This window comes from Cynocephalus volans, chromosome 5 (assembly GCF_027409185.1).
Source record: "Cynocephalus volans isolate mCynVol1 chromosome 5, mCynVol1.pri, whole genome shotgun sequence".
Classification (NCBI taxonomy): Eukaryota; Metazoa; Chordata; class Mammalia; order Dermoptera; family Cynocephalidae; genus Cynocephalus; species Cynocephalus volans.
The window spans coordinates 18,505,251-18,529,012 of NC_084464.1; the positions used below are offsets into that span (position 1 = coordinate 18,505,251).

General features: G+C 48.1%; 1 protein-coding gene across 2 annotated transcripts in view; it reads left to right on the top strand.

Moving 5' to 3' along the window:
* The window catches only part of SLC22A23 (solute carrier family 22 member 23), a 171,888-nt gene that overhangs the window by 128,295 nt on the left and 19,831 nt on the right, over positions 1 to 23,762 (top strand). For both annotated transcript variants that reach the window (XM_063096051.1, XM_063096052.1), the window contains one exon: positions 15,766 to 15,893. In XM_063096051.1, the coding sequence (XP_062952121.1) occupies positions 15,766 to 15,893 (128 nt within the window). The remainder of the gene's footprint in view (positions 1 to 15,765; positions 15,894 to 23,762) is intronic.

A 23,762-nucleotide genomic window follows, 5' to 3' on the forward strand; every position in this document is an offset into this window, starting at 1 on the left:
AATAGGAGCAGCCAAGGCAAAAGCTGGCATCCACCCGGCTCATTCTGGAAGAGGAGGAAGGAGCCAGTGTGGCTGGAGCATGGACGAAAGGGCGAGAGGAAGGTGACTCACAGATGTGGGTGGTGTCAGACCCTGACTTGAGCACCATTGATTTATTCCAAGCAGCTATAAAAACACATTGAAGGGTTTTGGGTAGAGGAATAATATGCTCTGAGTGGATCTGTTTGCTGTGTGGAGAGTGGATGGGGTGGGCGAGGGCTGAGGCAGAACCAGAGCCAGCCCACTCTTATGCTGGCCTGTGGGTGATATCATGGCCCACATCATGGCACTAGGGGATGGGCAGGTTTCAGCCACTGAGGTCTGATTTGAGAGGTGCTTTGTAGGTGACCCAAGTGAGACTGGCTGGTGGATCCAACGTGGCACGAGGATAAGAGAGAAAGTGGTGACTGGAACTGGGGAGGCTGGGGCTCCATGAAATGTGCAGGCTCAGGGTAGAGTGGAGCCTAAAATTTTGTCCTGTCATTAAAGTTTGTAGTGCAACTGAATGAAATAACTGCTGGGGGAGAGCCTTGAGAAGGAGGGTTTTGATCTTGAGGGAAATGGAGGAGCCACTAAGAAGAGTTTAGAGACTTGATTGAAGCTGCAGCTTGTTTTAAAATGTAGTTTTTATTATTATCCAGTATAGTGAGGTCAACAGTTGAGGAGACAACTTCCATTGAAAAGGTAGTTTATTACTAATAGTTCCTGAGGAGGGGGCATGCCATGTCACAGAAGGCCACACGGGGGAGCACCAGGGTCCGTCAGGAGGCAGAGGGAAAGGGGGAAATGTGGGCAGGAGCCTTTATCGAGGCTTCTGCAGGATGGAACATGTGAGGCATGGTAAGAAGGTTTAGGACTGGATGATTTGGATAACTTCTGCAGGCTCTGGGTGTAGGGACTGTCTGTACTCATCTGATACCTGTTCTGGGGTGATGAGAGCTGGGGAATAGTGACTGAGAGTGTGAGAGCCTCATACAGGAGGTGGTTGGGATGTGGGTTCTGAATTGGATTGTTTGCATGGGAAACATTTACTCACAGGTGAATCCTTTACTCACTCTAGGAATTAGCTAACACTGGGAGGGGCAGTCTTGCCAGGATCAGCAAGGCCCCAGATGTCAAAGCATTGGAAAATACTCTACAGAAAATCAAAAGGCAGCCCTTCAGCAGCTACAAGGTTACAGAATGTTCTGGAATGAAATGACCTTGAGGGTGGAGAAGCTGGCCAGGGAGAGGTAGTGGCAGCAGCACTACATGGGCACAGAGACTGGGCAGGGATTCTCGGGGGTGGAGTGGAGTGAGTCCAGATGCTCTCTGGTGACGCGGAAGATGGGCCACATGACGGATCTGTGCCCCAGCAAGTGGAACCCAGCTGGGAGGTTAGTGTTGTCATGCGAGCTGCTGGGGGATGCCCATAACACTATAACACACGTAGCCTCTGGGCCTGGGGCCAGCTGTTGTTTACTACAGGCCTTAGGGAAAAGGGAGCGCTGCAGAAGCTAAGTGGCCAGAGAGCAGGAAAGGGTGTGCTCACCTGGATGTTGGTACTCCAGAATGCTTTGCAGAATCAGTTGGCCACTTTGTCATGAAGCAAGAACAGAAGAAGGGAGGATACTTGTGTACATTTTCTACCTGAACATAAACCCTGTCAAAAGTAGTGGGTAATTCCACTGATGGATGCAGATGCCTGAGGCTGAGACCCACCCAGTCTTTGTACCTCTGGCTACTAGGACCAGACAGAAATGCTCATTTAGTAATTTTGTTTGGGCATTTATTATCACATAGGAAAGGGCACTAGAGCTTCAGTGCTAATCTGGAATGGAGTCATAGTTGACCGATTCATTTTCTGGAATAAATGTGGAATTTGTCCAGAGTCACAGCAGACACATGGTGGAGGGGGAGGAATTCAAGATCCTAAGAATATGAGGAAGGGAGAGTCTAAGAGGAATTCTACCTATCTCTGCTGTGAAGATAAAGTGGCAGGAGATGCCAAAATGGACGAGGGGTGGTGGGAAGGGCAACTGCTTTCTAATCACACAAACTGGGAAAAGATGTCCCTTCAGTGGCTGCAGCCTACACCAGGGAGCGTGATTGGTGACAGAGCACCTCTCTCGGCTTTGAGCCCTTGTGCAAGGCACAACCTGGTCCTGTATCTGGAAGTCCAGGTCCTGAATATCTCAGAAGACTGCAGTGGAAGATCGGGAAGATAATACTTGGGACCAGTGACAACTACTTTCCTGGGTGGGATTCACTGTGAAGGAGTGGCGCAGGCATGAGAAGGCGGCCTGCTTGGTGTCTATGTGAAGAGTGGAGGGAACCAGAGGAAGAAAGAATTCCAAGAGATAATGAAGACACGAGTGCCACTCTCCCACAGCATGGGCACGTGCTGTCACCATCCGGGGGGCCAAGTGCACACTGTTACTTGTAACAGGAATAAGTGCACGTCTGCTCTGCACCCAACGTGTGCTGGTGAACAATGTGATGCCTGCCCATTCAGTAAGCTCCCCAAGAGGGCGGCCAGCCCGGCACATGAGTGTCTCCTCCTCTTCAAGCATGTTTCCTATGCATCAGGGGTGCCACCGTAACCTCGTGGCACAGCCCAGCAAGGAAGGGGAACATCACACTGTTACGTCTTGTGCCTCCATTGTGGAAGATGTGGGCACTGTGATGTTGGTTGATTTGAGCTTGTCTTAAAATTTTAGGGGCATGTTTTTCCCAAGATGAGCTGTAAGCTTCTTAAGTGTGAGGATATATTAACCATAGTGTTCTTGAATTGGTTGGTGGGTTTATTCCTGTTTTTAGATGGGGAAACCGAGGAATCAAGAAACCTTCCCTAGAATACTCAGAAGTGTGGGAAAGTCATTGAAAACTGGTTTTCCAGTGTCCCTGAACCAGCAGCATCAGCATCACTTGGGAACTTGTTAGAAACACAGTCCTCAGACTTGGCCCCAGGCCTACTGAAGCGCAATGTGTCAGGCTGCCTGCAGTCTGTTTTAAGAAGCACCCAGGGGTGCTGCTGAGGGCAGAAGCCGGAGGAGCACAGTCACGTGCCCAGCACCCTGTGGCAGAAGAAAACACTGGACCTCCTGCATAGCGAATGTAGGACCTGATGCATTTCGAACAAAGATGTTAAAAACGTGCAAAAGGAGATCCTCTGAGTCAGCTGTGTAGAACACACACTTTTTGTACGTGAAAGAGGGTTTGAGGTTTTGTAGTGAAATGAAAGAAACGCCGTCCTTGAGGGGTCAGTGAAACTGGATCGCCCAGTCCAAGTCCAGTGCAGGGACCATCCAGGCAGCGGAGTCCTAGGTCTTCCTGGAAGTGAGGAAAGAAAGTGCTTACGTCTGCACGTCGGACGTGAACCTGTGTGCATGCGTGTTGGAGTCTTCAGTCATGGCTGTGTTCCTGGTTAACGGGAGGGGAAGGTTCCCTGCCCTGCTCACCTCACCGCTCCGCAGGCAGCCATCAGACGTCTCCTGGTGCTTTCTGCTTCCCACGCGTCCCTCCACCCCTGCAGGAAGCATTTGGGTGTGGTTTTCTTGCACTCTCTCCCAGGACTTTTCATCAGGGACCTAGTTGGACTCTCCTAGCATGTATTCTGCATGAACCACTTGGAGAAAGAACAGCAGACGTGTGAGAGATGCGTGAAGCCGGTGGATTATTAACTATGCTGTGTTCAGCTGGAATTTCCTTCCGATGTGAGAAAAGAGCTGTTGCGATCAGTGGGACCACCAAAAGCATCTGGGAAAGCAGTAAGAGTCTAATAAGCTGTGTGGGAAATATCAAGGAAATTAGAGAAAGACCGAGATGTGCTGCGTAACACTGGAGAATAAGTTTTAGCGCCAGTCCCCCAGATGAAAGGCAAACTTGGAACGGAGGCCGTGAGGACAGGCCATCATAAAGAGGGTGCTGGCTGGGGAGATGGGTTGTGCAGAAATCCTTAGGGAAAAGTGTGCATACTAAAAGGCATTTTAATTTTTTAAAATTCTGTGAGGAAAGCCATTATAAAACATTTAAATAGCTTCAGGTTAGATAAATGTCCAGTTTTTGTTTCTTTTTTTTAATGCAGTAATCCCCCCACATCCACGGTTTCATTTTCCGTGGTTACAGTTCCCTGCGATTAATGATAGTCCAAAAATACTATGATATTTTGAGAGAGGGGGAGACCATATTCACATCTTTTGTTACATTGTACTGTTCTAATTATCTTGTTTTATTATTACTGTTGTTAATCTCTTACAATGCCTAATTTATGAATTAAATGTTATCATGGGTTTGTACATAAGGAAAAAAGCACAGTGTATGTAGGGTTTGGTGCTATCCGTGGTCTCAGACATCCACTGGGAGTCTTGGAACGTGTTCTCTGAGGATAAGGGACTAACAATACCAGTATGTAAAGGCTCCTAATTCTTGGTTCTTATAAATATCATTAGAAATATCTTGGCCAGAATATTACATATTTGTAACATTTCTTGAAGGTCTGTTTCTTAGACAGCCCCACTAAGCACTTTACACAGCAGCTCCTTTAATCTCCCTGAAGACCCTCTGAAGTGGCCATGAGGACAGCCTCCAGTGCTGATGAGGAAACCAAAGCACAGAGAGATTCGATAGTTTGCTTAAGGTCCCATAGATGGTAAGAGAGGCCGGGGTCTGGATTCTGGCCGGCACTCCTTGGCCGGCATGAAGACCAGCAGCTCCTCAGCTTAGTCACCGCACCGTGGAGCTGCGAGCCCTGGGAGGACACGGGCCACTGAGAGCAGAGTGCGCACATGTGTGTATTTGCACGTGTGATTTGTGAGGGCAGTGGGGTGGGTGCTGAGCTGTTGGCAACTTGCAGAAATCAGGGAGATGTCTAGGTGCTAGCTGCTAGGTGACTGCTGCACTGGGAACTGGAACGTCCTCGTGGATGGATAGAGAGAGGCTGAGGAGACCCAAAAGAGTGGCAGTCCTGGACAGAGGGGTAGGACGGTCTCATTCACTCATCAGAATTGGCTAGTAAGTGGTGACTTGCGGGGGCGCACCTGGGGTCCTCCCACAGACCCAGAAAGAGAAGGAGCTGACAGGATTACCCCCGGTGTTGGGACCGAGGGATCTCGGGGAAGAGTGAGCCTGCTGCCCGCCAACCCAGCCCCATGAAAGAGACACTCAGATGCGGCAGGGGTTGTGTCAGGGCAGTTCCACTTTATTGCCGTTACACTGCAATTTATATAAGCAAGCAAGTAGGGGCTTTCCATGAACTAACCAATCAATTAAAGGATCACGCGGGCAAGCATTTTGTACTAACATGTTGAGCATAGCGATCACGCAGGGTTCACGAGTGCGGAAATACTGGAGGACCAATAAAAACCTTTTGGAGCTATCTTGGGTTACGTCTCCCCTACTTCCCACGGGCGCCATCTTCATCCTCCACCCATAGGCACCATGTGGCTCACAGATAATGTTTGCTCCTAAAAATGGGCCCAACGGTGACTTGTTTCAGCTGGAGTTGGGACAAGTGTGTGATGCTGGCAAGGCCACCTTCCAGAGCCAGGTGTGAGTTTGGGGCGGGATCAGCCAGGAAATCCCCTGGATGATGAGTCAGTGCTGTGGCACCATTTGTCATCATGCTGGGGAGGGGCCGGCATTGGACTCAGCAGGGGGAGAGGCTCATTGTACCTCCTAGGACAGGCTACTGATACACAGGTACCAATAAAATCCTAGTTAGAAGCAGCAGCAACAGAAACCCACTGTTCCTCTGTCCACTAACTTCCCCGGTGGTTTTGCAGCATCACATTCTTTTTTTTTTTTTATCATTTGCAAAAGTGCCTCATTAATTCCCCCTACGGCATTATATTTTGAATGCCCTGTGTTCCTTATACTTCCTGAGGCCTGACAGTTGCTTATGTGGATTAATTATTGAAAGGAGCAGGAGCAGGGAGGTGGAGAGTCAGCCCAGCTCTACTCACGGTTATAGATTGTAGATGGATCTGTGTTTTACGTGAATTCCAAGTATTGCCTGCTAATAATATGAACTGAGGAGCATTTTAAATTTATCCCATTGTTACCCAGTCAGAGTGGGTTAAGCTCCAGAGACGTTTTAGGTACTGACTGACTCTGCTCGCACAAACCTAAGGCAGCATGAGAACGTTTGTCCAATGCATTGCCGTGATCGGCATCTCTTTTTACCTTTCAGAAGAGGCAACAGTGACCATCAGACCTAAATGTACACGGAGACTGGTGGAGCCAGGCAAGGCCATGGTGTTGTGCCCCACCCCTCTTCTTCAGATGTGGGGAAACTGAGGCCTGGAGGGGGAAGGAGACTTGCCCAAGGTTACCAAGCTGGCGTCCAGACCTGGGGCTCCTGACAGGTTACCTCCACGATTTTTCTGTAGCAGAAGAATTATGGAGCCTAGGTGTATATCACTTTGGATAACAAGAGACACAAAATTCTGAGCTTATGTGACAAATTAATGGGATGGTCACTTGAGTTATGAAAAATCTACTTTTTCATCCAAGAGATTTGCAGTGAGTCCGTCTGCCTTAGGAGAACCTTGTGGCTTAACCATCCTTAGGGCCAATCTTTATTTGATTTTATGATACTCATCCGTTCTCTCTACATTGCTAAGTTTAATGAAAATCATAAACTTTAATTTTAAAAAAAGAGCACAAATTTATCCATTTTCTATACCCTAAACCAAACCTTCTCACCTTAAAAAAAAAATAATACCAACAGAACTAACACTGAAAAATAAAAATCTAAATGAAAGCTTATCTACAGGAGCCAAACCTATATCTTTTTGAAAAAAGCTTTGAATCAGAAACTAAAGATATTCCCCCAACTGGTATTTAAGTCAACTCTAGCCTTGGATTTAATTTCATTTTTTTAAAATGCCGTTAGAATCTTATAAAACTCTGGTACTTGGTAATACCCCAGAGTGTCAGCAGCTATAATCACCTCTCCAAATCAGAAACACCCTATTACATAAAACTCTGGTACTTGGTAATACCCCAGAGTGTCAGCAGCTAGAATCACCTCTCCAAATCAGAAACACCCTTAGTACAGTCCACAGCCTTTCTAACATAACAATCCAGGGGAAGTCTCGTCTCCACAAAGCCTTTGTGATTCCACCCCTCCCCCAGCCCCTACTTGGTGTCCTTGGCTCTACGCTGGGCAGGCCTGTTTGACAGAAACTCCTCCCTTGTCAGGCATTTATTAATCTACATGTTCTCCTCCCTAGCTAGATAGTGAGCTCCTCAGGGCCCAGATACCATGTGTGGTTCGTCTCCGTACCAGTCCCTCCCTGGCACTTGGTTGTGCTCAGTCAGTACCTGTTTATTCCGTGAATGATGTCATGCGGAAATCACATAAGGGAAGGCGCACCTGTCTACCCAGGTATCGCCCTAAAACTAAATACTTTGAAAAATAAATAAAGGAATGACTTGCGGGTAAAATTAATTCAATAAAGCATTAGAGGTTAGTCTTATTTCCTCCCTCTATTTTCTTTGAGTAAGTGTTCTAGTATAGTAAATTAAAGAGGATAAACGTGCCTTCTATACAGAGAATTACCAAATCGGCATTTTATCAGAGTGAGTGTTAACTGAATTTGCAAAAAGGCAACCTGCATAGTATACTTGTTTATGTCAGATTCTCCACCTGGATAGAGGAATAATCTATTTTATTTTTAGACATCAAGAAAAAATTATCCACTTCACAGTATTTAGATTTATTATGAAAGGATCATGGCATTGCATTTTGATTAGTGATTCTGCTGAGCGATTGATTACACAAGGTACAATCCTAAGATGTAGAAGAGATCCATGAGATGTAAATCAGACAGGCTTGAGACTGAGCCAGATCTCCACTGCAGGAGCCACGACCGAGATGGGGATGTGTATCAGAAGCAGTGCTTTGCTGTTAAACCAGGAATCACCGTGCTCTGAAAAGCACGTAGAGAGTCTAGGGCTGGAGGAGAGGCGGAGGGGCTATGCTTGTTTGAATTGCGTGCTCACAATGCAGTTCTGAGGAGCGATGTGGTGGGACTGATTAAGGAAGCACAGGGAAACTCAGTTGTCTGGATACAGTCGCATCATTGCATGATACCACTGGGAAAAGATTGCCACATAAAGAAATCGTCTGTGTAACTTTTAAGAACCAACACTTTATTGTAGCTAATTTGGGTAGGAATCTTTCTAAAATACATTTTCCCTGCTTTTTAAGCAATGCTCTAAACACAGGATGATGTAGAGAAAATTCTACTAGTCTAGAGGTCTGAAGACCCAGATTCTGGGCCTGCTCTGCTGTTAACACAGCCCTGGCCAGGGCACTTACTCTGCAGGGTCTAGTCATGGGGCCCGAGGGTCTGGGTTAAGTGCAAAGCAGAGACCCCCCCCCCCCCGAGTCTGAAGTCCTGTTGTGTAACTCTGCCTTTGCTTGGTGAGTGATTGAAAGGCTGTCGTTATGGCACGAAGAGCTTGTGTTCTACACAGTATGACCCTTCAGAAGCGTCCACATGTAAAGTCCACTCAGTCAGCTCCTAAGCCCACCCGCAGGAGGTGGACACCTGTGCTGTGGACTTGCCTGCAGGGTCCAGCCCTCAGCCCTCAGGCCTCATTGCTATCAGCCCACCCTGCTCCCCCCAGCCTCTGCCCACCCTTTGTTGCCTGGGGCCTTCTCACCTAGAATTTCACCATCTGAGTAAGACCCCAAGGGCTCCTCTGTGAAGCATGTCTTGTTTTCCATGAGTGGACCAGGTAACCTCCTTGTTATTTAGTCAGAGGCCTCTTTCACTTAATTTGTGGTTCTTGGTTGTTTTTAGATTAATCGAAGCCACGGGGTAAGGGACCTGTCAATCCACAGGTTGTTTTATGTTCCATATTCATGCAGGAAAATGACATTGTTCTGAAATTCAGTCAACCCTGTATTAGTGTCCTTGGCTCACAGGTGGGAAGTTAATGTGCTTCCATGCAGGCCCTCGGGACGGCAGCCACTGTGCACAGCACCCGAAGGGAAGGACACTCTCTAGACCACCAGATGGGCAAATGTGTGCCAATCTGGAAAGAACGGAATTTTTTAGAATGAAACTGGCATTTTTCACTGAAATATGGGGGTAGTGTGATGCAGCTAAGGAAGCACAGGAGGTGTGCATGTGCCCTGAGTGTGTTCTGTAAGGACACACACCTGCCCCATGAAGGGTGAGCTCCAGGGGAGGGGGAAATACAGGGAAGGGGCAGCCAGGGGCACTGGGCTTGGCATGACAGGTCCAGGAGACTTCATCTTCTCTGAAATATTTTTTTCATTATAGCAAAATATACATAACGTGCAATTTACTACTTTTATCATTTTTAGTGTACAAATCAGTGACCACATTCACACTGCTATGCAAGCCTCACCACCGTCCATCTCCAGAATGCTTTTCTCCTTCCCAAACTGACACTCTGCACCCATTAAACACAAACTCCCATTCCCCACCCCAGCCCTGGCAACCCCCTTTCTACCTTCTTTGTCTATGAATTTGACTCCTAGTTTCCTCATACAAGTGGAGTCACACGATATTTATCTTTTTATCATTGGCTTATTTCACTTAGCATGATGTCCTCCAGGCTCATCCATGTTGTAGCATGTGTCAGAATTCCAATCTTTTTTAAGGCTGAATACTCTCTCATTTATAGACATACCATGTTTTGTTTATCCATTAATACATTGATGGAATCTGTAATGTTCTAATTTTTAAGTAGAAAATGGATTTGTCTGTGATTTGCTTAATTGAGAATTAATCCCGTAGCCAAACTCCTTGACCCCGCTTTCTCAGCTGTGTCCCGGGATGGTCACCCTGCCTCCAGCTGTGGCTGGGACGGTGACGGGAGCTGTGCCACCCCCACGGCCCTGCACCAGCAGGCGCTCGGCACTCATTGTCCACATGCGGTGCTGCCGGAGCTTATCTGAAATACCACGTTGTGCTGAACACTCTTGCACTCTTGGGGTCTGCAGTTACACCCTCATCAAACACGCGAACGTTGCTGGTCATACCAGAGGTTCCAGGAGGAGAGGCGAGTGGAGGCCACATCTGCTCCCATCCAGGTCAGGTCCTGCCTCCATGGAGTCCAGGCCAGTTCGGGTGTTGTTGCCAAGTTAACTGCAATGCGTTTGGGTCCTAGAATTGTGAAAAAGGGATTGTGGCCCTTCTTCCTGTCCTGAATATATTTCTGAGAAAGGCTCAGGTCCAATCATCATTCTCCTTGGAGTGAGAGGTCCGTTGGGTGTGTTGCCATCAGGAGGAAAGAGAGACTCTGCCCATGGTCCCCAGAGTTGCTCGTGGGATGAGGTGGGTCAAAGAGGGGAGGAGTCCGGCTGAGCTGGTGGCTCAGTGCCCCGAGGCAGCTGCCTGTATGTGCTGCTGAGGGCAGGCTGTGCCCAGTGTCCACCTGGTAGTAAACATGGCTTCCTGTGCCGTCCGCACAGCGTGCTCATGGTCTGTCGGCAACACCTTCCATGCAAGCACTCGACACAGCGAGAGGAGACGTCCTCAAGCCTCCACCACTGTGCAGACACCTCACTGAGGACTCTGAAACGTGCTCGGTGCCACAGCAAGCTGGTATCTCTCTAGCCCGAGGGACCTCAGACGCACACAGCCCGGCAGCACCTGTGCCTGCTTCTTCCTGGCCCTGCGTGACCTCAGCTCCCACACGTGCTCTGGGGAGCGCCCTCGTCCTGAACAGTTCTTCAGGAGCCAAGAGCAAAACACCCTCCGCTCTGCAGCTCTTTGTCCTCGCTCTGCCCCTTCCTCCCATGTGGGGTTTAGGACGTGAGCAGGACAAGTGGGGACTTCGTTTTGCCCACATCCTTCCTGCCGAAGCCCTGGGGGACAAGTTAGCATGGCCACTTGTCAGGGATGGACTTCAAGATCCTTTAGGTCTTCCCAGCCTGGAAATCTGTGGAGTCAGAATGGCAGGGAGCAAATCCTAGCTCTGCCGTTTATTGGCTGTGTAATCCCAGGCAACACTCTTGAACTTGCTCTGCCTGGGTTTTCCCATCTGTATAAAGGGATAATAACAGTACCACCCCATAGTAAAGATAAATACTCCCAGCCTCGGAAACTTCCTTTTCCTCTCCTGCAAACCATTCACTCCCGACTTCCTGTTCCAGCATCTGGGGCTCACACCTCTCCTCACAGATGTGTTGCGGTAACAGACAACTACAAAGATTCGCAAAAATGACAAAAATCCCTGCTGTCCCAGCACAGCCACTTCTGCAGCAACTGCCAAGCCCTCTGCTGGGAAGCCCCTGTGGCTTTTACGTCAGTCACCTTTGATGGTTGCAGAAGTCGGCTCTGAGGTCGCTCTGCAGCCATCCGAGTGTGAGGGTACGCCCGGCAGAAATGACCTCCACTGCCTACTGTGCTTTTTTATGTTTTGTTGAAAATGATCCATTTCTCTGAGGTTCAGCAGGTTCCTCCCAGGTTCTGCACAGTTTTTTAATGTGCGTGGCATTCTTACATCATGTACTTGTCAGGAGAGATTTCATCACGTTCCCATTATGTGACCACACTGCACACTATCCAGACTAGAACAACTGCCTCTGCGTTTTCTCGTAGGCCAACAGTCCGACTAATTTTTTATGACTTTGCAACAAATTTGAATCCATGGAGAGTGTTGTAAAGCTTAAGTATCCCACACATGCGCCCTGTGGGCTCGTGGCTGCCTGGAACACCTAAGGAAGCTTCACTAGAACAGTACTTCCCAAGTTCCAGGCACTTGAGTGCCATCTAGGCAATCCGGGATGGCTGCGTTGTCACATCCACCAAGGTTAAGGGTCTGTGCTCTCTATATAGACCATCTGGTGGGTTCAGATCCCAGTTGTCCTGTTAGGTAGCTGTGTAATCCTGGGCAACACACTTGAGCTTTGCCTGGGTTTTCCTATCTATGAAATGGGAATAATAATAGTACCATTGCAGAATGAGCTCAAGAGAATTAAACACATGGGGAACTGGTAGAACGGTGCCTGGAGATCATGAAGCCAGTCGTGAGGAAGGCGGTTTGCAATGCCGTCTGAGCTGTGTGGCATCTGCCCAACACCTAATGCCCAAATCTCCTGGGAGACCACTTTCTCTTTATGTCAGCTCTCTCTGGTCCTGTGGCTGCAGCTCACAGACTCCATAATGCTCAGCATCTCCTCTGCCTGGCCCTGCCTCTCTCTCCCCAGGTCTTCTCATCTCATACCCGGCATTCTGGCTTACCAGCTTGCAGCTTCCTAAACACAACACACTGTTTCTCATCCCCTGTCTTACCTCTGGGTCCTACCACCACACACACCCACAGCACACCAGGCCTGACCTACACCTGCTCATCTTCCAAGACAGCCCAAGCAGAGCTCCGTTGCATGCCATACCACAAGGCTTCCATCCAAATCTCTTGTAAGTCATGTGTGTGTGCACGCAGGCACACGTACACGTGTGTACTTACTTTATTTATCTGTCTATCCATTTACAGAGGTCTCCTGCCATAAGACATGAGGTCAGGAATGTATTCATTTGAAATGGATTTGTAGTGAAAAGGTTCAGTGCATATCAGAAAAAATAATTTGGTGACCCATTGAAAGTGTGAGCACCAAAAGAGGCCCGCACCCACTTCTTAAATCCTAAGTTCACACTATGCTATCCTTGAAAGCTTTTCTGCCAGCTTTGCAATTCTCAGAGACTTTCTAGAAAGGAACTTGCTCGTCATCACTCCTCATAAGGATGTTTATTTACTGCTGTCAATTTTTAGTTATGCAAACTCTATTTTCTTTTGACCCCATTTGGAGGTGACAAAGACGAGTAATAGTGGCTGGCCACGCAGGGGAGCAGGCCACATCCCGAGGCCCATCATCTGCACCCACTGGCTGCACGTGAGGCCCTCCACGTGGGGCTCTGGTCTCTGCCTGTGGCTTTGGCATCTGGGAAGAGGAGAGAATCTTCTCCTGCAAGCCCTGACAAGAGGCACAGTGGGCCTGCATCCTTCCTGGGATCATACCTCAATGGATGGAGTTCCAGTAATAAAATGTCCGTCGTGTTTGCATAATGCAGGGCTTTATCTTGAAGACAGAACGATGCTGCTCAGTATACGCCACTTTGTATTTTTCATGAACTGTCACTCACCCCCATCCAGCCATCAGAACCGTGTAGAGTGAGCTCATTTCTACAGTTCTCCCCTGTGAGCTCATCTCTACAATTTCTCCTGTGGGGAAAGCTCAAGGATAAACCCTGGACCAGGACTTGAGATTGCCAGGGGCAGTGAAAACATTGTGTTCTGCCTAGAGATTCTTCCTCACTGTTTACAGGTTCCTGTGCCCACAACCCTGGGCACAGGGATCCTGGCCCAAGGGCGGAGGGTGGGGCTGAGGCTCCCCCTGCTGTTCTGCCTCTGGCCCTGCTCTTCCCTGCACGGCCTTCGCTCATGGTCTTGATTCTCAAAATCCATTTCCTGCCATGGAATTAGTTCAATAAACACTTGACATAAATAATTTTAAATTATTTTAGAAGGACACATACTTCCACGTGTCATATCCCATGTTTTAACATTTCAGAGACCACCCGCAAAATAACTTGTGCTGTCAGATTAATATATTTATATATTTTTTCATAGGTAAGAAAAAACCCCAATGGGAATAACAAAATGTTTAAAATCAAATCACAGATGTAGCTAAAATGATATTTAGATGAAATTTTGAAGTCATAAATACATATTAGAAAAATTAATGTTTATGATCTGTATGTTTATCTCAAGAAATTAGAAAAAGACATCAACCCAGATACATCAGAAAGATGGAAATAATATAGATAAGAACATAAACTATAGGGGTTTGGCGTTTGTGTTAGGTTATTTCATTTTAAGAAAAGATCTAATAAAAATATGGCAAAGTGTTAATATCTGTATAATATCGATGCATGTTATGTTATATTCTGAATGTTTCTGTTTGCTGGGATTATGTTATTCAAAATTAATTTTTCATGGGTGGAGGCCAGGAGAACAAACATTAACTTTGATTTTTTAAAAAAATCAGCACCTACAATTTGTAACATGGTTTTGTGGCTTTCCATGTGAAGTGAGAGCTCTGTCCAGGGCACACAGCCCTCCTGCCCCTCTGTGCAACTGCTCAGGGGCACAGGTTGTGACTCTTTGAGAAGTTTCCAGGTCAGCGTTCAGATCAGACCATCCCACATGTACCACCACATGCAGTGGGAGCCAGCCCAGCTCTTTCTGTACAATACAGTCACGGCAGATAAAAAACTGAAAAGAAAATACCTTTTTCTTCAAAAAGGTAAGGGAGCAGCAGCAGCTATTAATATCATTAGTGATATGACTTTGAAATAAAAATTTACCACTTGTCCCAGTCCATTCCTGCTGCTATAAAAAAAATACCTTAATCTGGATAATATATAAACAACAGAAATTTATTGCTCACAGTTCTAGAGGCTGGGACATCCAAGATAAAGGCACCAGCAAATCCAGTGTCTGGTGAGGGCCCATTCCTCAGAGATGGCACCTTCTGTGTGTCCTCCCAGGGTGGGAGCTCTCTGGGGCTCCGTTTATAAGTTAATCCTATTCACATTGGGTATTAGGTTCCAACATATGAATTTGTGTGGGGGCAGGGGGAAGGACATGCCAACGTTCAGACCTTAGTACCACTAATACTTTTTCCAGCTTCTGGATACATTTAATTAAAGACTCTCCTGAGCTTGCAATGCTGGTGTGAAGTAGTTACAATGATTTCTTACCAGTGTCAGTTGTGCTTTCTTGATACTATGTAACTAAAATAAAATAGAGTGGTAAGTGGAATGCTGAAGGCTGCAAGAGCTGTCACTATCATCTTCAACTTTGTCCACTTTTGTCACTCCTAGTCAGGATTCTGCCTCGTGTTTTGAAATAAAATTTTTTGGCACACAGCCACATCCACTCCTGTGGGTGCGGGGCTGCAGGGTGGAGTTGAGGAATTACGACAGAGACCAATTCACCCACAAAGTCTGAAATATTGACTGGACTTTTACAGAGAAAGTGCACCAACCCCTGCTCAAAACAGTCACACTGTTCTCTTTGACTGACTTGTAAATATTGTCATAAACATAAACTTACAAAATTAATTGATAATAAAACACTAGGGCTTTTCCCCCCCATTGGGGCTCCTTAGAAGACATCCTCTTAATAAATGAATGAATAAAGCTCCTTTTGCTGATAAAACTTGAAAACTAGTGTGTTCTGGCATTGTCAAAGGGAGAAATGACATTCAGCTCACAGCAAAATGGAAATAGTCCCGAAGGGCAGGCCTGTGAGAGTGAGCCTTCCAGTGCTGACACACTGAAAAGAACTGCCAGGTTGGGCATGTCGAGGCATTTTTAAAACTTAAAATCATTCTATTAATATTTTTTTTTGTGACAAAATACAACAAAAGCAGTCCTTCAATGAATTGTTTATACATGGTTTAGAAATCCATGGTTATTTTGAAAGACATACACTGATTTCTGGACGCGGTTGGTAGAATGTTTTTGTATGTGCCACATATTGAAAGTCTCAATTTTTACACTTTTGAAAAGAAAACTGGAAACTTTTCCATTCCCACAGTCTTATCGCCCCTGATTGGGCTGCATGCCCAGAGCACCCATCGTGGGCAGACTGTGAATGCGACCTGCCCGTGAGGCTCCCAGCCACCCCCTGAGCCACACTCCCGGTGCCCTGTAGAACTGGAAGACATTCCCAATTCCCTTTGTGTCTTTGAAGGATATTCCCCGAGTCCCTCCGGTGGCTAATGGCTACCCAGCAGTTTGAGTCTGCAAAGAAGCTGGTCCTGCACTTCACACAGAAGAACTGCATGAGCCCCGAGAGTGACATCAAGGGCGTGATGCCCGGTGAGTACACCGCGAGCCGGCCGGGCACCCACGGGCTCCATGAGCAGGTCCCCGATGCGTGCACTGGGTTTGTTGTGCCAGATGGCTGTCTTAGCCAGCGCTTCCATTCTCCTGTAACAACTTGGTCTGCATGAGGGCAGCAGTAGCAGCTCGAGTCTAGGAATGTGAGTGAACTTAAATTCTCTCCCTTTTCTAGGTGTTGGTTTCTTTCATGATCAAGTCCCACACACTGGGGTGCGCCACATCGCCTGTCCAAATCCAGAAGCAAGGGTTGAGCCGGATAGACACCTGCTCTTCAAGGGTATATTTGGCTGCTGGCACACAGCCCAGCCTGCCTGCCAGCCGGGTTTAAATACCACCAGAGCCCTGGCTCGGGGTGCAGGTGGCCTCCACGACCTCTCTTCCCAAGTACAACCTTCAGAGAGCCACATTGACTATTTCTGGCCATGACCCATTTGTTGAGCAACTGAAGGACAGGAAAAGAGAATTATTTTTGTGTAGTGATTCAGATCCGTAGAACTCTCATGTGCCAGGAGCATTACCACAAGCTAGATTAGGGCTTTCAAGTTGTGGATCTATAAGTATCACCAGAAGGCTGTTAAAATCCAGATTCCTGGGCCCTCCCTGGCACCCAGAGATTCTGACCTAGTAGGTTTGGAATAAGCTGAGAACTTACCTTTTCTTCCTGTCTTTTTTTATTTTATTTTATTTTATTTTTGGCATTTGGCCAGCACTGGTATCCCAACCCTGGACTTTGGTGTTTTCAGCACTGCACTCTAACCAGCTGAGCTAACTAGCCAGCCCTAGAACTTGCATTTTTAATAAGTACTAGAAGAGATTCCAGTGCAAGTGGTGTACAGATCTCATTTGCTCTGACCGACTAGCCTAACCTGAAGACCTGGTATAGATTGTTTTTATAAAATTCCCCGGAAAAATCATCCATAGGCCCTCATCCAAGAGAGAGTGTGCACATTTCCCCCGTGATCGGATGATTCATTCATCATCTAGCAGGTGCTTACTAAGTGCCTGTGTGGGCCAGGCACTGGTGTAGAGCAGAGAAGCAAACAGGCAGCACCTTGCGCTCACGGAGCTTGCAGGCAGGTGGGGCCGGCCAGCAGCGATCAGGAGGGATAGAACAGTGGGGCAGAGGGACAGAGGCTGGTGGTGAGTGACCATGGTTGGGAAGGCTCCCCAGGCACAGGTGAGCAGGGACCTGAGCAAGGTAGGAGAATGTGCCTGCAGGTCTCCTTCCTCAATGGGGAAGGGATATGTGGCAATCCCAAATCAGAGAAGCCCATGGTGCCTACATGGCTTCTCGTTAGACTCCTGATTCCAAAGATCTGGGGCTCTGTGTCAGTAGAAGCTCTCTAGGTGCCTCTGCTTGGCCAGGAAGACATCCCTGCCACCACCTGTGCCTGTGACCTGAGAGACCGGAGGGCGAGGCTGGGCCATTGCCTCTGCTGAGTGCCACATGGTCTACCAAGCACTTCAGCACAGGCAGAAAAGTTCGAGTTAACCCAAAGCCCTTGCTTCAGTGAAATGAAGAGGGACTTGAGCCAGGTCTGGCTTTTGCTCAGAGTACTGAGTGCTGGTGCTTAGCAGAGGAACATCTGTGCCATTTGCTATCCAGGGGCAGTGATAACAAGACAACACACAGTACTTTGTGGCGGTCGCTGTTCTAACTGATTCACAAATATTAACTCATTAATTTAATTTATTCAAATATGATTGATTGTACATATCAATGGGGTACAGGGTTGAATATCAGTACCTGTGTGCAATATGTGCTGCTTCAATTAGTATAATTAGTATATTCAACATGACACAATGTAGTCATTTTTGCAGCCATTTACCAATTTCTCACTAATTTCTCTCCCCCTCCCCCTTTCCCACCTCTGGTGACCTCAGTTCTGTTCTCTGCTTTTGAAAGTTCAACAAATTATTGTGATTGTTGTATTTTTCTTTTCTTTTTTTGTAAATTTATTTGTTTTTTTACCTCCCACTTATGAGTGAGGACATGTGGTATTTCTCTTTCTGTTCCTGGCTTATTTCACTTCACATAATTTTCTCTAAGTTCATCCATGTTGCTGTGAATAGCAGTATTTCATTCTTTTTTATGGCCGAGTAGCATTCCATTGAGTATATACCACATTTTCCAGTCGTTCATTAATGGACACTTAGGTTGGTTCCAACTTTTGGCTATTGTAAGTAGAGCTGTGATAAACATGAAGTGCAGGTGTCTCTTTGACAGGACGATCTCCATTCCTTTGGGTATATACCCAGGAGTGGCATTGCTGGATCGTATGGCAGTTCTACCTGTAGTTGTTTGAGGAATCACCACACCATTTCCCATAATGGCTGCACCAATTTACAGTCCCACCAACACTGTAGGAGGGTTCCTCTTTCTCCACATCCTTGCCAGCATTTGTTATTTTCTGTCTTTTTGATAATGGCCAGTCTAGCCAGCATGACATGGTATCACAGTGTGGTGCTGATTTGCATTTCCCTGATTTGACTCATATTTAACGTTTAGTCCTGAGTGCTCTACTCGTATTCACATATTTCCTCACGACAGTCCCATGAAGTCACCAGCTGCTCAGCAGATGAGCCAGGATCTTCTCGAGAAGGTGCACACCCACCAGAGGTGCCTCCCTGTACTGCTCTGGAAGGGGAGGGTGGCCTTGGACACGGAGACGCCAGCGCTACTGTGAGGAGGGAATGAGTAGTAAATGAAGGTTTCTCCTTTTGGGCCACTTCTGCTGATTTTGGACCAACCAGATAGCATCCCCAAATTCCCCAGGCCCCATTCATTAGCAGCTTAATGCCCTTAAGTCTCATAGTACACTTTGTTTCTGGCATTTCCCTAATTAAATCATTGTACTCCGCTTCTTTCAGGTTAAAAGGTGGTCTGGGAAAAGCTTGTTTTCTCAATCCTAATTACACTTATTCATTTCCCTCCTGTTTTGGGAAAGTTGGTACCAAATCTTTTCCTTTTTTTTCCCCCCCTTTCTTTGCTTATGAGGTTTGCTGGTGCTTATTTCTATCCCATTGTCCCAGGCAGGAGGCTGGGCAAGCAGGAGTTGGCACGTGTGACTTCATGAAGGGGAGCAAGGCTTCCCCTCCAGTCAGGAGTGGTGGGCACGGCAGTGGTCCCCCCGTGAGGCACGTGCTTTCCCTCTGCGTCTGCTCTATCACCTCCTGCTGTCACATGCATTGATGACAGCTCCGTGGCAACACAGCCCCACACTTGGGCTCAGCAGCATGACTGCTTTATCAGGCTCAATCTGCCACTTCCAGCTTCCTGATGCCAGACTCGTCATTCTGCGTGGAATCTTCCTCCCATGGCTGCCTTAGTTTCCCTGCCAACCTCCGGTCTCTCATTGCGCTCACTCGCTGCCTCTATCGGGTCCCCCTGCATGGCTCAAGGCTCCCTGCGCCTCCTCCCTCTGCAGCCATATCCAGCGTGACCTGATCACATCACCACCTGCTGAAACACTCCCAGGGCATTTAGGGCAGATCCCAGATCCTCCAAGCCTCTCGGAGACCCTGTCTGATCTCTGTCTACCTCCCCGGCCTTCTTTGGTTTCCATGACACGTGCTTTCCTGCTCTCCACAGGGCCCTCCCATGCGAATTCCCCATCCCTTCTGCCCCCACTCTGTCTTGGCCAACTCCTGTGACACCAGGTCAGCCTTCCCACTGTACACAGTTACAGCTGCACACTCCACTCCATGTCCCCTCGTCCTGGCTGTCACAAGTGACTCGTGGACTCCTCATTTGTGCCATCACCCTGCAGAGCTGCAAGGCTTGGCAAGGCAGAGCCCCAGTCTGTCGAGCGGCTGCTGGCTGTAGCCCCAGTGCCAGCAGAAGACCTGATGTGTAGCAGGCACCCCATGAATGTTTATAGATAGATGAACCCTGGTCTCCTGGAGTCAGAAGGGTTGGGCTTGCTGGCTGCACTGCCTCCGGGTAGATGAGCGTCTCAGGCCTGGCCATAGATATGGAGGCGAAGGAGGGGCTGTGCATGCCTCTGTCGTGCACCCTCACCTTGGGCTTATGCTAGAGGAAAAGCTGACATTCCAAAATTTTCTATCTGTTTTAAATGGAAAGTTTCAAGTTCTTTTAAAGCGTCTTCAGTCGGGGCCGGCCCGTGGCTCACTCGGGAGAGTGCGGTGCTGATAACACCAAGGCCACCGGTTCGGATCCCATATAGGGATGGCCGGTTGCTCACTGGGTGAGCGTGGTGCTGACAACACCAAGTCAAGGGTTAAGATCCCCTTACCGGTCATCCTTTTAAAAAAAAAAAAAAAGCGTCTTCAGTTGATCTTTGAACATGTCTGCTGTTCTCAGTGATGTGCGCAGCTGAATTACTTCAGATATTGGATATGCTCCTGAATATCATTCTTACCGAGTCAGTCCCACAACCTTAGCATCAGCTGACATGCCCGGCACTGACAGATGTCCTTCCTCTTTCAAAGTTCCCTGCATGTTCAGTATCACAGCAGGAGCAGAAGTCTTGCTGGTTCCACATGTGGCCATGCAGACTGCAGCCCCCGAGCAAAGAAACCCAGAATAAGAGCCACACACGCAGCCCTCGGTTTTAGGAACAGTAGGATGAGCCAGGAGCCTGGGCAGTGACCCCACCAGGTGTGGGCATTCAGCCCACATCAGCACCTCCTGAGGGATGGTAGTTCTCTCTGCCTCACAGGTGGGGAAACGGGGTGCAGTGGGGCTGAGTGTGAGGAACTGTGATCCCCGCTGCTGACGATCCCTCTGTGGGAAAGGAGCTCTTAGTGTAAAGCCAGCCCCAGCAGAGGGAGAGCAAACCACTCCTCTTTTTCTCTCCCTGGGGGTGACCTACATGCAGGGAGCAGGTGTCCTCTGTCCTCAGGCTCCATGTCCTCTCCAGGCAGCCCCCTGGAGAAGTCAGCCTGCTCCGACATAGCCAGCAGGGGCGAGCTAGTCTGCATGACCCAAGCGTCCCGATCTCAGGCCCCAGCAGAGCTCCTTCAGCCCTCAGCAGTAACAGAGCCTGGGTTTTGCCATCTCCCACCTTACTGTCTTGTCCATCTCCTCCCAAGCAAAGGTGCCAAGAGGCCACTGCAGCATCCCCAGCAATATGTAACTTGCCCAAAGTGAGACTAACCCAGGCTGCTGCCCAGAACCCCTGCCTCCAACCCATGTGGCGGCATCGCCACCTCTCCCGTAGTGTCGCAGGCTGGGGAGGGTGGAGGCATGTGTGCCCAGAGACAGTGGCAGATCAGCAGTGCTGGTGGCTTTCAGACTTCAGCTGGATTTTGAAGACTGGGCTCTCTAAGGCATCTTTATGACAAGCTCCGTGTCAACACTGTCATCTCCTGCTCGCTTTCGGAGCACGTTCATTCTCAAGGGGCCAAGTGCCACCTTCTATATCTGCACCCAAGGGTGAGGGGCTGTATGGCAGGGAGGCCACAGGCACTTTCTCCACCTTGAACCTGGGTTGGGGCCTCGGTGCTGTGTCCTTGGAGCCGTCACCGTTCATGTTCTTCAGTGACCCTTGCAGCGGGCCACGTGATTCTCTTCCTCCTCCCCCTGTTGTCTTTCCTTGTCTTTATTTCTATAACTGACGATTTTCCAGTTCCACAACTGACACATTAGCCATGTCCACAAGATCAGAAGCGAAACCAGTTTGGGTGGTGTAAATAATACAAGGTCCAAGGTTCCATCCATTACCAGACCGCCACACACACATACAAGAAAGCAAAGCCACTTTATCCCGCAGCCACCCAAGCTAGCTCAGACTCTCCTCTGTGTGTGTTCCCTGCCCCTCCTGAGCCTGGCCTCAGGTGAGCCACTCCCGTGTCTTCCCTCTGCTTTCTCAAGGACCATGACAAGTGCAAAAGCCAGGCTTCTGCACAGCCTCATCAGCCCCTGCGTGCACCCAGAGCTCTGGCCCTGACCGCTGGGGGATTGGCGGCTGTAGGATGGCAGCGACATACCTGGCTTGTCAGAACTATGTAGGCTGCACTCTGTTTCTCATGGCCCCACCTCAGGATGGCTGAAGGGTTTGGGAAGGGGACGGGGCGAGGGGTGCTTTCAGCAGCAGTGCCCTCGATTCTCACATCTGATGACTGCTCAGGCCTCCTTTCGCTCCTCTTATTTTCCTGTACAAGGAGTCTAGAAATGTTCCTAGGTTACCATGTGATAACGAGAGAGACAAAAAAGCCTCTTGTATTCAGTGTTGTTAGGGGGTCTCAGAAGTCAGCTAATGTTTCTTATAACTCAGAGCAGTGGACTTTTGTCCCAGAAGAACAAACTTAGTGCTGCAGAAGTTTCAGGTTGTTATGGATAGGCTGGTGATATGAGTAACAGAGACCCTGACAAAATATCTATAGCCCTGGAAAGGTTAATTTAATTCCATTTAGATAATGCGGTGACCTCTGTAGGCTACAGTCAATTGTTTAGACTGGCTCTAGGGTTTAATGTTATTAAAAAACTCAAGCCATAATGCAGTTGCCACAGCTTCCGTAACATTGTATTTCACATACAGTTGTGCATCAGGAGTAAAGTCTGGTCCACATGAACAAAACCTTTAAATTTGAACATGCTGATGGACACTTACATTTTCTTCTTGGAAGACTTATCTGGTGAGAAAGTATGGCTATTGTAATTGACTTCTGATGAGTTTTATAACAACAAAGATACTCAGTCCATTGGGTCCAAGATTATCTGTTAAACATAGTATTTTTATGCTCTTTAAAATGCTTAGTTTTTTAATTGTAGAGAGAATATGTCTTTAGGTCAAATTAGCCTATTTTTACTGATGGGAAAGTAAAGGTCGTGAGACCTCGGGAGCCACAAGGGTCCATGGACAGACGGCCAGTGTACCAGTCGTGCGGTGTGTGCACAGACCTTGATCTTTGCACCTAAATATGGGAGGAAGAAATTTCTGGAACCTTCAGAGGCACAGAATCCCTCAGACAGCAAAAGTTTTGCCTTCTGCCTTTTATGCCCTGGGGGGTGACACTGAGTCCAAAAAATGTGTTTTAATAAAAAATTCCTAACCCCCTGTGGTTAAGCAACATACTTTTCCTTCAAACTGTAAGGAATGAGTTCGTGACCCTCCTGTCACCAATGGCGGGGGAGGTAGAGGAGGAGAGTTGAACTTGGGCCAAGTGTGGGGGAGGGTCCTGGAGGACACTGTGGGGACAAGTCCCCAACAGGGGGCTGCTCCGTGTCCTTCCTACAATAGTTATATGCCTCCCCGCATGAAAGGCCAAGGAAGTAGCTTGAAGCCCCACCCCCACGACTTTTTTTAATTTTAAGTAAGTTTCTTATTTTGGAATAATTTTAGATTTAAAGGAGAGTTACCAAGACAGTACAAAATTTCCATATACCCCTATACCCCTCACTCGGTTTCCCCCGTGTTGACATCTGACAATACCACAATGCATCTGTCACAGCCAAGAAGCGCTGCTGTTAACCACGCTCCAGCCTCTGTTCACACCTCTAGTTTGTGCATTGATGCCTCTTCCCGCTGCGGGATTCCAGCCAGGACCACATATGGTCATCTCCTGTCCCTAGACTGCTCTGGACTGTGACAGTTTCTCAGTCTTTCCTTGTTTTCATGACCTCCACAGCCTTGAAGTCTCCTTTTCCGTTTTTAGCTCATAAGTAGGGAACTATTCCACAAGGACACCCCTGTGCTAGGAGAGCAGAGAGGGGACCAGAAGCGTTTCTACTCGCAGACGTGTGGGCAGGTCGCTCCTGGAGGCCAAGGCACTTCCTTCAGCAGACTTCTCAGTCTGCAGCGCTGCTGGACTCCGCTCAGAACGGCTTTCAGAGCTAGAAACTTGGCCTGATAACTTTATCCCTTGGAGCCAAAACACTGT